This window comes from Gadus chalcogrammus, chromosome 22, assembly GCF_026213295.1.
Source record: "Gadus chalcogrammus isolate NIFS_2021 chromosome 22, NIFS_Gcha_1.0, whole genome shotgun sequence".
Lineage (NCBI taxonomy): Eukaryota > Metazoa > Chordata > Actinopteri > Gadiformes > Gadidae > Gadus > Gadus chalcogrammus.
The window spans coordinates 8,700,291-8,713,851 of record NC_079433.1 but is presented as its reverse complement, the minus strand read 5'-3'; the positions used below and the strand labels follow the sequence as shown (position 1 = coordinate 8,713,851).

Genomic DNA, 13,561 nt, shown 5'->3' with positions numbered 1-13,561 from the left:
TTTTTATTGGTCGTCATGAAAAAAAACATAAGGGGTAACACTGTTGTTTTTATTGGTTGTCATGAAAAAAACCAAAAGGGGTAACACTGTTGTTTTTTATTGGTCGTCATGAAAAAAAACATAATGGGTAACACTGTTGTTTTTTATTGGTCGTCATGAAAAAAAACATAAGGGGTAACACTGTTGTTTTTATTGGTCGTCATGAAAAACAACATAAGGGCTAACACTGTTGTTCTTTATTGGTCGTCATGAAAAAAAACATAAGGGGTAACACTGTTGTTTTTATTGGTCGTCATGAAAAAAACATAAGGGGTAACACTGTTGTCTTTGTCAAATAAAATATAAGGGGTAACACTGTCGTTTTTTATTGGTCGTCATGAAAAAACATAAGGGGTAACACTGTTGTTTTTATTGGTTGTCATGAAAAAAACCAAAAGGGGTAACACTGTTGTTTTTTATTGGTCGTCATGAAAAAAAACATAATGGGTAACACTGTTGTTTTTTATTGGTCGTCATGAAAAAAAACATAAGGGGTAACACTGTTGTTTTTATTGGTCGTCATGAAAAACAACATAAGGGCTAACACTGTTGTTCTTTATTGGTCGTCATGAAAAAAAACATAAGGGGTAACACTGTTGTCTTTGTCAAATAAAATATAAGGGGTAACACTGTTGTTTTTTATTGGTCGTCATGAAAAAAATCATAAGGGGTAACACTGTTGTTTTTTATTGGTTGTCATGAAAAAAACCAAAAGGGGTAACACTGTTGTTTTTTATTGGTCGTCATGAAAAAAAACATAATGGGTAACACTGTTGTTTTTTATTGGTCGTCATGAAAAAAAACATAAGGGGTAACACTGTTGTTTTTATTGGTCGTCATGAAAAACAACATAAGGGCTAACACTGTTGTTCTTTATTGGTCGTCATGAAAAAAAACATAAGGGGTAACACTGTTGTCTTTGTCAAATAAAATATAAGGGGTAACACTGTCGTTTTTTATTGGTCGTCATGAAAAAAACATAAGGGGTAACACTGTTGTTTTTTATTGGTCGTCATGAAAAAAAACATAAGGGGTAACACTGTTGTTTTTTATTGGTCGTCATAAAAAAAATCATAAGGGGTAAAACTGTTGTTTTTTATTGGTCGTCATGAAAAAAACCATAAGGGGTAACACTGTTGTTTTTTATTGGTCGTCATGAAAAAAACCATAAGGGGTAACACTGTTGTTTTTTATTGGTCGTCATGAAAAAAACCATAAGGGGTAACACTGTTGTCTTTTATTGGTCGTCATGAAAAAAAACATAAGGGGTAACACTGTTGTTTTTATTGGTCGTCATGAAAAAAAACATAAGGGGTAACACTGTTGTCTTTTATTGGTCGTCATGAAAAAAAACATAAGGGGTAACACTGTTGTTTTATTGGTCGTGATGAAAAAAAACATAAGGGGTAACACTGTTGTTTTTATTGGTCGTCATGAAAAAAACATAAGGGGTAACACTGTTGTCTTTGTCAAATAAAATATAAGGGGTAACACTGTCGTTTTTTATTGGTCGTCATGAAAAAAACATAAGGGGTAACACTGTTGTTTTTTATTGGTCGTCATGAAAAAAAACAAAAGGGGTAACACTGTCGATATTTATCAATTAAAACATAGGGGGTAACACTGTTGTTTTTTATTGGTCGTCATGAAAAAAAACATAAGGGGTAACACTGATGTTTTTTATTGGTCGTCATGAAAAAAAACATAAGGGGTAACACTGATGTTTTTTATTGGTCATCATGAAAAAAAACAAAAGGGGTAACACTGTCGATATTTATCAATTAAAACATAAGGGGTAACGCTGTTGTTTTTTATTGGTCGTCATGAAAAAAACAAAAGGGGTAACACTGTCGATATTTATCAAATAAAACATAGGGGGGCAAGACTGTTGTTTTATATAACCTCAGACAAAATTAATTTACAAATCTCAGTGGGAAGTGGAGAGAGCTGTGAGCTAACCCCCGGGAGACTGGGGTTCAAGTCCGGTTGATGTTTTCTGTTGGAAGACTCTTATTTCTATTTCATGTGAATTATAAAGTCAAGTATAACCTTTGTGATGACTTTATCCGGTGTCTTGATGGTGCATTGTTAAGTTCGGAGGTTAACACTCTAAGCAGCTCATGTTCGGATCCCCGCAAAAACGTCAACAGGGGTTACCACTGTTGATATTTATTGGTCAACATGGAAAAAACTTGAGGGGTAACACGGTCGATATTTAATTAATAAAACATAGGGGGTGACACTGTTGTTTTCTTTGGTAGTCATGAAAATAAAGACAAGGGGTATCACTGTTGTTTTTTATTGGTCGTCATAAAAAAAAACATAAGGGATAACACTGTTGTTTTCTATAGGTCGTCATGAAAAAAACCATAAGGGGTAACACTGTAGATTTTTATCAATTAAAACAGTGGGTAACAAGGTCGTTTTTATCAAATGAAACATGAGGGGTGACACTGTCGTATTCCTTTGGTCGTCATGAAAAAAATGATAAGGGGTAACACTGCTGTTTTTTATTGGTCGTCATGAAAAAAAACATAAGGGGTAACACTGTTGTTTTTTATTGGTAGTCATGAAAAAAACATAAGGGGTAACACTGTTGTTTTTTATTGGTCGTCGTGAAAAAAAACATAAGGGGTAACACTGTAGATTTTTATCAATTAAAACATAGTGGGTAACAAGGTCGTTTTTATCAAATGATACATGAGGAGTGACACTGTCGTATTCCTTTGGTCGTCATGAAAAAAACGATAAGTGGTAACAATGTTGTTTTTTATCGGTCGTCATGAAAAAAAACATAAGGGGTAACACTGTCGTTTTTCTTTGGTCGTCATGAAAAAAACATAAGGGGTAACACTGTTGTTTTTTATTGGTCGTCATGAAAAAAAACATAAGGGGTAACACTGTTGTTTTATTATTGGTCGTCATGAAAAAACATATAAGGGGTAACACTGTTGATATTTATTAATTAAAACATAGGGGGTAACACTTTCGTTTTTATCAAATGAAACATGAGGGGTGACACTGTCGTTTTTCATTGGTCGTCATGAAAAAAACATAAGGGGTAACACTGTTGTTTTTTATTGGCCGTCATGAAAAAAAACATGAGGGGTAGCACTGTTGTTTTTTTATTGGTCGTCATGAAAAAAAACATAAGGGGTAACACTGTTGTTTTTTATTGGTCAACATGAAAAAAACATAAGGGGTAACACTGTTGTTTTTTATTGGTCGTCATGAAAAAATACATTGGGGGTAACACAGTTGTCTTTGTCAAATAAAATATAAGGGGTAACACTGTCGTATTTTATCGAAGTTAGAAAATCCAGTATCGTGACTGACAACACTACTAGAAACGCGATTGTGATTATTCAGTTAGAGCTACAAGAAACTTGAAAGTTAAAGAAGACATATCTTTGCTACTACCTCTGACATTTAGTTATGTACATTTGCATAAAATCATGCAGGTCTACATATAACTTGGCGATAGCTTTAATAGGTTGCAACGGTGGACTGATATCACTTCATGGCACGATGTGACCTCTCGATAAATAAGGAAAAAAAGAGAAGTTTGTTCTTTTTTAAACACAACATGTGTGGAAGCTAACATTCAGCTTCAGTCTGAGCTAGGATGATTTTTCTAAGCCCCCCCAAAACCAGGCCGGGTGCCTGGCAAAAAGAGGCCCGTTCATGATTCTGATTATAATTTGGGCAAGTGAACATTACATTCGGGCAAGTTAAACCTGACCTGTACTTGCCCGATGGGCAAGTGCTTTTGAAACCTTAGTGTCAACCCCAGATTGTGTTTATTTCCTTTAGTACATAGTATAAAGTGGAGTGGAAAGCACAAGATTAAGAGTAATAAAATCTGGAACTTAAATCGGTCGATTCAATCATACTATACTGCAGCAGTCAAAAAATGAGATCCATCATTTAAATTCCACATTTATTAGAACAAAGATTCTACTAAACCTTTTTATTTTTCTTCAAAGACTCCTTCAACCTATGGTTTGTGGCGTTGCATAGGTATTCTACCTAAAGAGTCATTCGGTCATGGGTCAAGAAAGAACAAGGACAATACATTCAGGATATCGAGTGTGAACAGAAGTGAAATCAACGTTTTGATCAAATGAAGACAAATGGATGTGTGTGTGTGTGGCGTGTGTTCTAATGGATGTGTGTGTGTGTGGCGTGTGTTCTAATGGATGTGTGTGTGTGTGGCGTGTGTTCTAATGGATGTGTGTGTGTGCGTGGCGTGTGTTCTAATGCGGACACCTTCTCACCGTCTCACGTCTCACGTCAGCATTTCCTTCTTTTAAAAAAGTGCTCGCTAGTTTCATATAAAGCTAGTGTTCATGAACAATGGAACACAGTGGTTGTTGCCTGGCAGTTTGTTGGTACCTGTGATTACACGTTGACGACTTTAGATTCGACAGCAGAGTGTACCGACGTTGTGTTGAAACCAAAAACGGTTGAGAAGTATATAGGTTTAGGTACATCTCCCTACCTGAACATCACCAATTCGGGAAGGAATCGAGCAATGCTTGTCTCTAGGTCCCTGCATTGCTTTGTCCACTAACACTGAATAAACAACAAACTGACCTACATTTTCCTTCTCACCGTCATAAGAATATTCGAGAAATTGTTAAAAAATACCACACAGCAAAGGGTTACATTTTTTGGCAATGGCAGGAATACATGGTGAAAGAAAAAAGGCATGTGGATAAGCGTATTCAGGACTCAAGTTGTAAATAGATTACTGGAAACATCTCCTTACACACGTGGCTTCCCTCTTTAATACTCTGGGGAGCTTAATGCCTTCTTTCATCTCCCTGCAGCCAAACAGTGGCTCCCTCGAGTGGGGTACTGGGGGTCGTGTCCTTCCCCGTATGCATCCCCTCCTATGCATGTTCAAAATATCTCTGGGCTTCATCCAACAGAGATATATTTGCATCGCCGAGCGTGAGCTGAGTGCACCCTCTGCCTAATCACCTCTATGCTACGCAGAGGATACACACACACACACACTCGAACACACACACACTCGAACACAGAGGACCCCCCCCCCCCCTCAGGGTAAACGTAATATTGTGTATTGCACAGGAAGTGTGTCTGTGTGTGTGTGCATGGTATTATTATAGAGCTAATGCCTGTGATTAGAGGGTGAACGTAGTTGGAAAACAAGGGTGCATGAGGAAGGGGTGGGAACCGAGGCATTTCCCTTGATGAGAATAAATTACTAGGCTGATGAAAGCTCACCGTGGCACAATAACAGACATGGAGACAACACACTGCCGTCCACGTCGTGTACAAAATCAATGAGACCCTAGTACCAACATCGTGGTGTGACCGGGTACATTCATGTTCTAGCGGTTTAAAATAAAATAAAATAAAAACATCCACAAACGGTGAGGTGTCCGGTTTTGCCGCCGGCCTCGATGACAAAGCGGCGGCCATTTTGTTGTTGACGCGCGGAGGCGTGCGCTCGGAGGAACCACGTTAAGCCTGGCGACGACAACGCTTTGTGTGTGAGACGCACATCTGCCGTCTCCCGAGCAGATCTGTGATGGCGGCCTTGCCAAGCGGTTCGATTTGGATTTGTTTTAAAGCTGCATGACAACGAAAGGCTTTGGAATGTGAAAAAATAGACACTGAGCGCGCACACACACACACACACGCACCCACGCACGCACGCACGCACGTGAGGAGAGCAGCACAAACACCGGTGGCGAATGTCTTTGAGTGCGCAAGAAAAAAAAACTAAATATATATATAGAAATACTCTCACGCGATACTATCATATAAAAATGTATACTATATTTGTCTGATAAAGAACCCTGCAACGAGAATCACCGATACAGTGATGACCCCCCCCTCCCCCCAACCCCGCCCAAACCATTTGGCACCTGGTTCCCTTCCACGTTCCTCCTCAGTGTCTTTGCCATCAGAGTGGAGGAGGAGGAGGGTGGGGCGAAGGGTTTTATTGATAGTCCAGGGGGTAGTGGAGGTGCTGCGGTCAGGGAGACTTCCGCAGTGTGTTGTTGAAGGTCCAGCCTTCTCCCTGCACATCGAGGGAAGAGGAGAGAGTTGGTGAACTGAGAAAATATATTTTCAGTATTTTTTTTCGTTTTCGCAGGTCACAATTTTTTTGGACGTCTTCTCAACTTGGATCGCTGCAGAGTTTGACAGAACGCTACGATTCCCTCGGCTCATTATTTTATCCTCGTACTCCAATCTGAAAGCAGGTCAAGGACGAAATAGCACAATACAGATAACGGATCGCTAGATAGAAGGTTCGCGAATGTTCACGTCATTCGACGCGATCGTCCGTTGCCAGGCAACGGACGAAGCGATCAACTGTTGCCAGGCAGATTTGGAGTGGATTACGTATGGATGACGCGCCCGGTACAAATTTGGCAGCCGGTACAAATTTAGTGTGACAGCGCCAGTAAGAGCATTGGTGCCAATCATTGAAATGCGGAGCACCTGAGGAGCAGGTGGGGAAGCATGCTTTAAAAAGCATGCTTCCCCACTCATTCAGAATCAGGGCTCTCCTGGGTCGCGTGTGCGGAGAGACCAGTCTCTGTGGGTGATGTGATTCCACCCGGAGGAACAAGACTGTCGATTCCTCCAAAGCTGAGTTTTGTTTGGTTTGATAGATATATCATTTATGTTTGAATAAAAGTGCCATTTTAGCTTTAAGTAAGCTCCAGTTTGTGTGCTGATTGGAAGGAGGCGGCTCACTCACCAAGCCGGGTTACCACACTATATAATATTATTCTCTCCATTAGTTTTCTATGCCTCCTTTTCCCCCAAAAAATATAATATATATCTTGATAAAATGATAGAAGATCCAGGACAGCTCATGGCACATCCCCCCTATAGCATGACATGGCATGTTCTAGTGTTCTAGTATAGATCCTAGCAGTAGCTGTGTACCTCCTTGGTGAAGTGTTTGGGGGTCCAGGGTGTGTTGTTCCCCGCTCTCTGCTTCTCCTCTGCCCTCTGGCGTTCCTCCAGCTGGTGCTTGTGTTCCGTGGCCTCCTCCATGTTCCCCTCCTTCAGAGACCTGGTGACGTGCTGCCACAACCGCCTTGGGGACACACACACACAAAGAATACACACACACACACACACACACACCATTTTAGCCCATTGCTGATGTCCCAGCTCAAAATAACACTGTATCCATTCCAGATGTTGTCATTGTTCCAACAGCAGCAGTGTGCAGAAGGCTCCGGGCTCGCCGCCTCTCCCGGCTCACCTGGACTCGGTCCGGCCCTGCTTGTCCACCGGCCGCAACTTCTTCTTGATGACGGGCAGCCTGGCCGTGTCCATCACCTTGGTCTCCCCGTTGCTGTAGGTGAACTCCAGCGTGCCGTTCCACTCCCCCTGGGCCTTACAGACCACCACGTTGGTGGGGTTGTGCTTCACCTCCGCAGTCACTCTGCCCAGCAAAGGAGGAAGAGGAGAGTTGGGTTTCGGGACGTGCATTTAAGGATCTGTGATTTCACGACACTCGTGGAGGTTTCAGGGAGTAGGATAGCTGGCGTAAACATACATCTGTAATTGACACATGGATGACTTTTTAACCTAACGTGTGCCTTGTTTTATTTTTTGCAACTGCAAAATGAATGAATGCATGCTTTGTCCAGTAACACTGAAAAAACAGCAGACTGACCTGCTTCTTTCTCTCAATTTTTTTTATTTTTGACCTATCAGATCGCTCGAAAAATATAAGAAAATTCGACCAATCAGATCACTCTTAATAAATGTAATTTGTCGACCAATGAGATCGCTTGAAAAACATACAACATTTCGACCAATCAGAACGCTCGAAAAATATAAAAAGTTTCGACCAAACAGATCACTCGAAAACAATTGAAATTGTCGACCATTCAGATCCCTCCATCATTTTCTCTACCCCCTTATTCCCAAAATACATTCACCATCATTTTCTATACCTCCTTTTTCTAGATTTGTTATTCTCTCCATAATTGTATATACCCCCCTTTCCAAATAATTAATTCTCTCCATTTTCTATATATTTTTTTCTAGATTTTTTATTCTCTCCATAATTTTCTCTACCTCCTTTTTCCAGATAATATGTTCTCTCCATCATTTTCTATACCTTCTTTTACCCAAAAATATATTCTCCATTTTCTAAACCTCCTTTTTCCCCAAAAATATATTCTCTTGATCATTTTCTATACCACCTTTTTCTCAATTTTTTTATTCTCTCCATAATTTTCTATACCTCCTTTTTCCAAAAAAAGATATTCTCTCCATCATTTTCTAAACCTCCTTTTTCCCAAAAAATATATTCTCTTGATCATTTTCTATACCACCTTTTTCTAAAAAAAAATTTATTCTCTCCATAATTTTCTACACCTCCTTTTTCCAAAATAATATATTCTCTCCATCATTTTCTATACCTCCTTTTTCCAAAAGATGTATACTCTCTCAATCATTTTCTATACCTCCTTTCTACCTATTTTTTATTCTCCATAATTTTTCTATACCTCTTTTAAAATTAATTAATTGATTAATAATCAATAAAATATATACGTTTTCTCTCCAATTTACTATACCACCTTTTTCTCGATTTTTTATTCTCTCCATAATTTTTCTAAACCTCCTTTTACCATAAAAAGTATTCTCTCCATCATTTCTCTAATGAAAATCATGAGAATATTTTATGGGAAAAAATTTGCTATAGAACAATGATGGGAGAGAATAGAGGAGAAACACGGCGCTAACCTCCAGAAACCCCTGGGCCTTACCGGTGGACCTTCCCCCCGTAGAAGGGCTTGGTGTGGAAGGTGACGGTGGCCGAGTAGCCGCTCTTGGCACAGCTGATGGAGACCTTTCCCCCGAGCTCCACCCAGGGCACGGTGAGGATGGAGCGGGCGAAGGCGCTGGGCAGCGTGAACACGTAGTCCTCGTCGTGGTCCAGCAGGCTCAGCACTCCTGGGAGGGGGGAGGAGGGGGGAGGAGGGGGGAGGAGGGGGCAGCAGGGTCAAGCCAGGGGCAACGCTTTTTGATGTGTGAAAAAAAAGATAATTGCCAGGTTTAATTTCCAATAAATTATAAGACGAAAATACAATTAAAGCATTAGCTGCTTTTTATTACTTATTAAAGTTAAGGGTCTGTCTGGTTCGGATTCTGAATACGAACGCACTGCATGATGGGTGACATGTTTCGATTACTATTCAGTCATTTTGGAGCGGATATCATCCAGAGTCAATTGGTTTCAGCAGGTAGTGGTTTGGCCCTTACAGGGAAACTGTGAACCCAGGAGCCTTTCAGCTTGGACTCAAACCTCCTAACCTCTCTAGACTATCCACCCCCCCCAGTGTTGTAATAGATGAGTGTGTCTCAGAGAGTGCAACTGTATTAGATATTAGCATATGTTAAACAATATGTTCAAATATGTGACATACCATGTTTACCTAGTAGGCTTACTTTGCCTGCCAGCTAGTGGTAGTACTGTTGGCTGTGGGAACCACTAACCTCCTGACACCCGCCATTTTACCAGAGTTTAACAATTGAATTCCACCAGACACTGCATGGCTTTGTTACGATATTTAACTCAATAGTCTCAAACAGTAATTGAATCTCCTGATTTAACCTGGTATGTGGACTGATGTGTTCCCCCCGGCACGGAATCAGTAATAGCTTTAATGCATTAGCACCTATTACTTATTCTCCTTATAACACCACCGTGGCAGGGATCACTCTTTGTAGGCTGAGGTAGAAAATACATTGTGCTGCACAGCAAGTCCCCTATTTTAAGCTCTGCATTTAATTTATAAGGCCTGGGAGAATATCACAAGCAGAGATGTTATTCATTGTTAAGCAACAGTATTTGTTATTTTATGTTCAAATAAAATCTATACATAAAAAAGGTACTTCGTTCTCATCAATGTTGATGTTTCAGTTACCCTCTGTGATCATATTTTAATATAATTTAAATGTGTAACGGTGCTCCTCCTCAATGGCTTCCAGCAGCGTCATAGCTGATCAAGTGATGGGTGAGAGGGGAGAGGTAAAAACAGGAGCCGGCAGGTTTCACTACAGCCAAGTGCATGAATAGCATGTCCGTCATCCACCACTCTTCCACTCAGGTCAATCCGATACCAGAAACACCAAAGAACATCCAACACAGACGTAGCCGTCGAGCAAACAGAGGTGTGACTCAGCAACAACGTATTTATTTTTGGCTGCAAGTAATATTTTCCCAGGCATTAGTTTTTCCCTCGACGCCCCCGCGGAACGACGGAGCAGCAAGGCCTATTGATTTCTCTGTGAGAGACGGATCACGTCTTCCTCTGAGTCATAGCCCCCGAGACGAGGGGATGTCTTGGGGCCCGTATCGCTAGCGCTGCAGTGACGCACACACAGCGCACGTCTGAGTGAGAAGAACGTCAACACTCTCTGGAACGCCTGCTGCTCGACTTCATTAACCAGGGTGCATTGTGTGCCTCCTGGCCTGCAGACACTCAACACTCTCTGCTGTTGAGTTGCCTTGTGATTCTCTCCACAACCACAGACAGACAGACAGACAGACAGACAGACACAGAAAGCAATACACATAAAATAGGTTATGAGACGCTGGCCTACCTTCCCCCACCATGGACACCCCTATGGACATCCCCATGAACTTGCTCTTGGTCCACACGTGGGCGTTCACACACATGTTCCTCTCCCGGCACTCGCAGTAGAACCCGGACACGGGCGGGTGGTGGGACACCTGCTCCGCCACGAAGCCCACCCGGTAGCAGCCTCCCGGGTTAGGGTCCTCCGCCGCAGGGCTGGGCTGGGGGCTGTTGTTGGGGGCCCAGGACGGATCCCGCCCGTGGGACCCCTGGTTGGACCTCACCAGGGGCTTGACCTTGTCCCGCGGCACCTCCCAGGAGCAGTGGAAGCTCTCGCCCAGGACGGGGTTGTAGGGCTTCTTGGCCACGGCGCCCTTGCGGCCCTCGTGGAAGGCGGTCAGGTAGTACTCCACGAAGCGGACCATGCGGTCCTCGGGGGTGGTCCCGGCCGTGATGGACAGGAACATGTCCGGATGGGCCATGAAGTTGGCGTACATCTCCAGCAGCGAGCGCTTCTCCAGGATGAAGGTGGGCAGCACTACCTGGAGGAGAGACGGAGAGGCAGGGAGACAGGAATTAGGAACACTCCAAAGAAAACTGTGTTTCGATGTACGCCATTGTGTTTATTGTGTTAATGACATTGTGTTTATTGTGTTCGATTTACTCTGATGTTTCTGGCTTGGGCTGAGCAACTGTAACAAGTAATTTCCTTCGGGATCAATAAAGGTGTGTCTCTATGTCTGTACGTTACAAGCAAACTGAATTCTCTACAGGGTTGCAAAGTTTAATATTAAACACAGCGAGGGAGTGAAACTGGAAAGCGGGGGAAATTAATCCTTCTTCCTGAAGCTTAATTTCACAAACATCACATCCTGACAGATTTCCTGCCACTGATTAACCCCCTTAAAATGGCCACCAATATATGTCATAAAAATATCTTGTTTATCTCACAACTTTTTGTTTTCTTCCTCGGACCAGGGTCCCGAGAAAAAAAAAAAAAACCCTACCCGCGTCAGATCCATGCCCAGTTTGAGCTGGGAGAGCAGGTGGAGGATGATGCTCCGCTGGTCGTCCAGCACCCCCAGGTCCTCCTCCTCGTTGTCCTCCACGTCCGTCATCTCCTCCCTGGATCCGATGTCCTCCAGGCTCGGGTGCTGCTGCTGCTGTCCTTGTGGTGGCTGCTGCTGGACACACAGGGAGCCAGATGGATTCACATACAGGAAGGGAACCCGGGCCGTTTAAAGGGGCAGTGCACCAATTAAACCCGTTGGGACTACTGTCTGCTAGCTGGAAAACTAGTAGGTTTCAATAATGTAGTAAACAATAGGTGTCACTGATTAAATGTTTGGCATCACTTTGCGTAAAGGATGTGAAATGTTATTGGGCGGAGTCTCGGCACCTGTTTTTTTTTCCTTGTTTGTCAAACATAAATAACTGTTTGTAGTCAACATATTCCTTGTAAACTGGTTATTGAAATCTAGTTACACAGATTATATTTGAAGGTGGCAGAACAATATTGAATGACCCACAAAGTATGGTCAACATGTAAAATCAACAAACGTTCCCTTTAATAATGGTGCAATCCACAACACCAGTTCCTCCATACGTTTCCAATGCATGACTTTGGTTTACAACTTTAATTACCACACAGAGAAGGATGGACTACACAAGGGCCTTGTCAAAGTAATGAAAGCCTCACAGATAAATATGTACAGCATTGTTTACAGTGACCCATCTCGGTCTGAAACGCCACCGAGGGAAACATGTACATGGCTGGTTGAGTCTGTAGCGCTGCTTTCCCTAAATGGAACCAACCCTCCATTAATTATACGAGCAGCACCTGAGCTCCCTGTTTGGACACCTCTGTGACTCGGCTCCATATGGTTTTCAGGGAGCATTGAGCACTAACAAGAGCCTTGATGCCACCATTTATATGCATATCAACCCTACTTAGCAATCGGTCGAATTGCACCGCTGAGAAAGCAGGAAGGGGGAATTCCAACATGGAAGACCTATTCCAATATTTGCAGGTTCCAGTCTGGTACCTGGTAATAGACTAGTGAAGGACCCATATAAAAGGTGCCTGTTTGGAGCGGACCGATAGCTTGGGCTTCGGTATTGCTGCATGAAACAAACAACGTCAAACCCGACACTGCATTTCCTTTAGTCCTCAGCAGTACTCCCACCAAGGGAAGGGAACTAGATCAGATGAACGTTTGTTGAGAAATAGAGAAAAGGTCAGACAAACAAACAGAGCTCAGCTAATATCCGGGGAGTCAATTCTAGAAAATTCAGTTTTACTCGTGAACATGGATTAGAACCTAGAAAATGAATTAACACTGACAACTTAATTCAAAAGGTAACAAAGAATTACTAAGACTATCAAATTCTAACACTTTCTTTCAAAACTTCCTCCTTGAGTGTTAATTACAAGTCAAACCACTAAGTTGGTAGTTTAGTTAATAAGATGTCTAGCACAATGTTCTTTAACAACAGACGCAGCAGAAGCTCAGGGTTCTTGATTGACAGGAGTAGGAGAGGGTGGGGAGCTGTGTGTAATTGCAGCGTTCAGCTGGCAGCAGGCCCCATCTGGGTCAGGGGGAACGCTCTAAGCATGTGATATTGTGAATAGAGAGGGAGAACAGAGATGCAGGATGATATGAATATATATAATGCAAGATGAAAGTGCTTCTCACCCGTGGGGCAACAAATACACTTCTATGCCTTGATTCTTAGCAAATGTCTCTCCGTCTCTCCCTTTCTCCCTCTCTCCTTACCCTCTGTCTATCCAAATCGTGGATCAGGCTGAAAGAGGGCTAAATAATGTACCATTTTGTGGTTGGATAGGAAAATGTATTGGAAATGTGTACTATTCACATCCAATTACGTCAGGGCACAACATGAACAACAGAAGTATCCCTTGTGGGCGG

At 42.3% G+C, this 13,561-nt stretch overlaps 1 protein-coding gene across 2 annotated transcripts in view; it reads right to left on the bottom strand.

Annotated features, from left to right (window-relative positions):
- Window positions 1–448: 448 nt before the first annotated feature.
- LOC130375466 (oxysterol-binding protein-related protein 10-like) overlaps window positions 449–13,561 on the bottom strand; it is a 51,737-nt gene continuing 38,624 nt past the window's right edge. The window contains exons 8-13 of one of the 2 annotated variants that reach the window (XM_056582402.1): window positions 11,639–11,815; window positions 10,657–11,173; window positions 8,817–9,003; window positions 7,298–7,480; window positions 6,973–7,126; window positions 449–6,094 (exon numbers count right to left, since the gene is read on the bottom strand). In XM_056582402.1, coding sequence (XP_056438377.1) covers window positions 6,050–6,094; window positions 6,973–7,126; window positions 7,298–7,480; window positions 8,817–9,003; window positions 10,657–11,173; window positions 11,639–11,815 — 1,263 coding nt within the window. In that variant the 3' untranslated portion in view covers window positions 449–6,049. The remainder of the gene's footprint in view (window positions 6,095–6,972; window positions 7,127–7,297; window positions 7,481–8,816; window positions 9,004–10,656; window positions 11,174–11,638; window positions 11,816–13,561) is intronic. The other variant, XM_056582403.1, reaches the window with a different exon arrangement.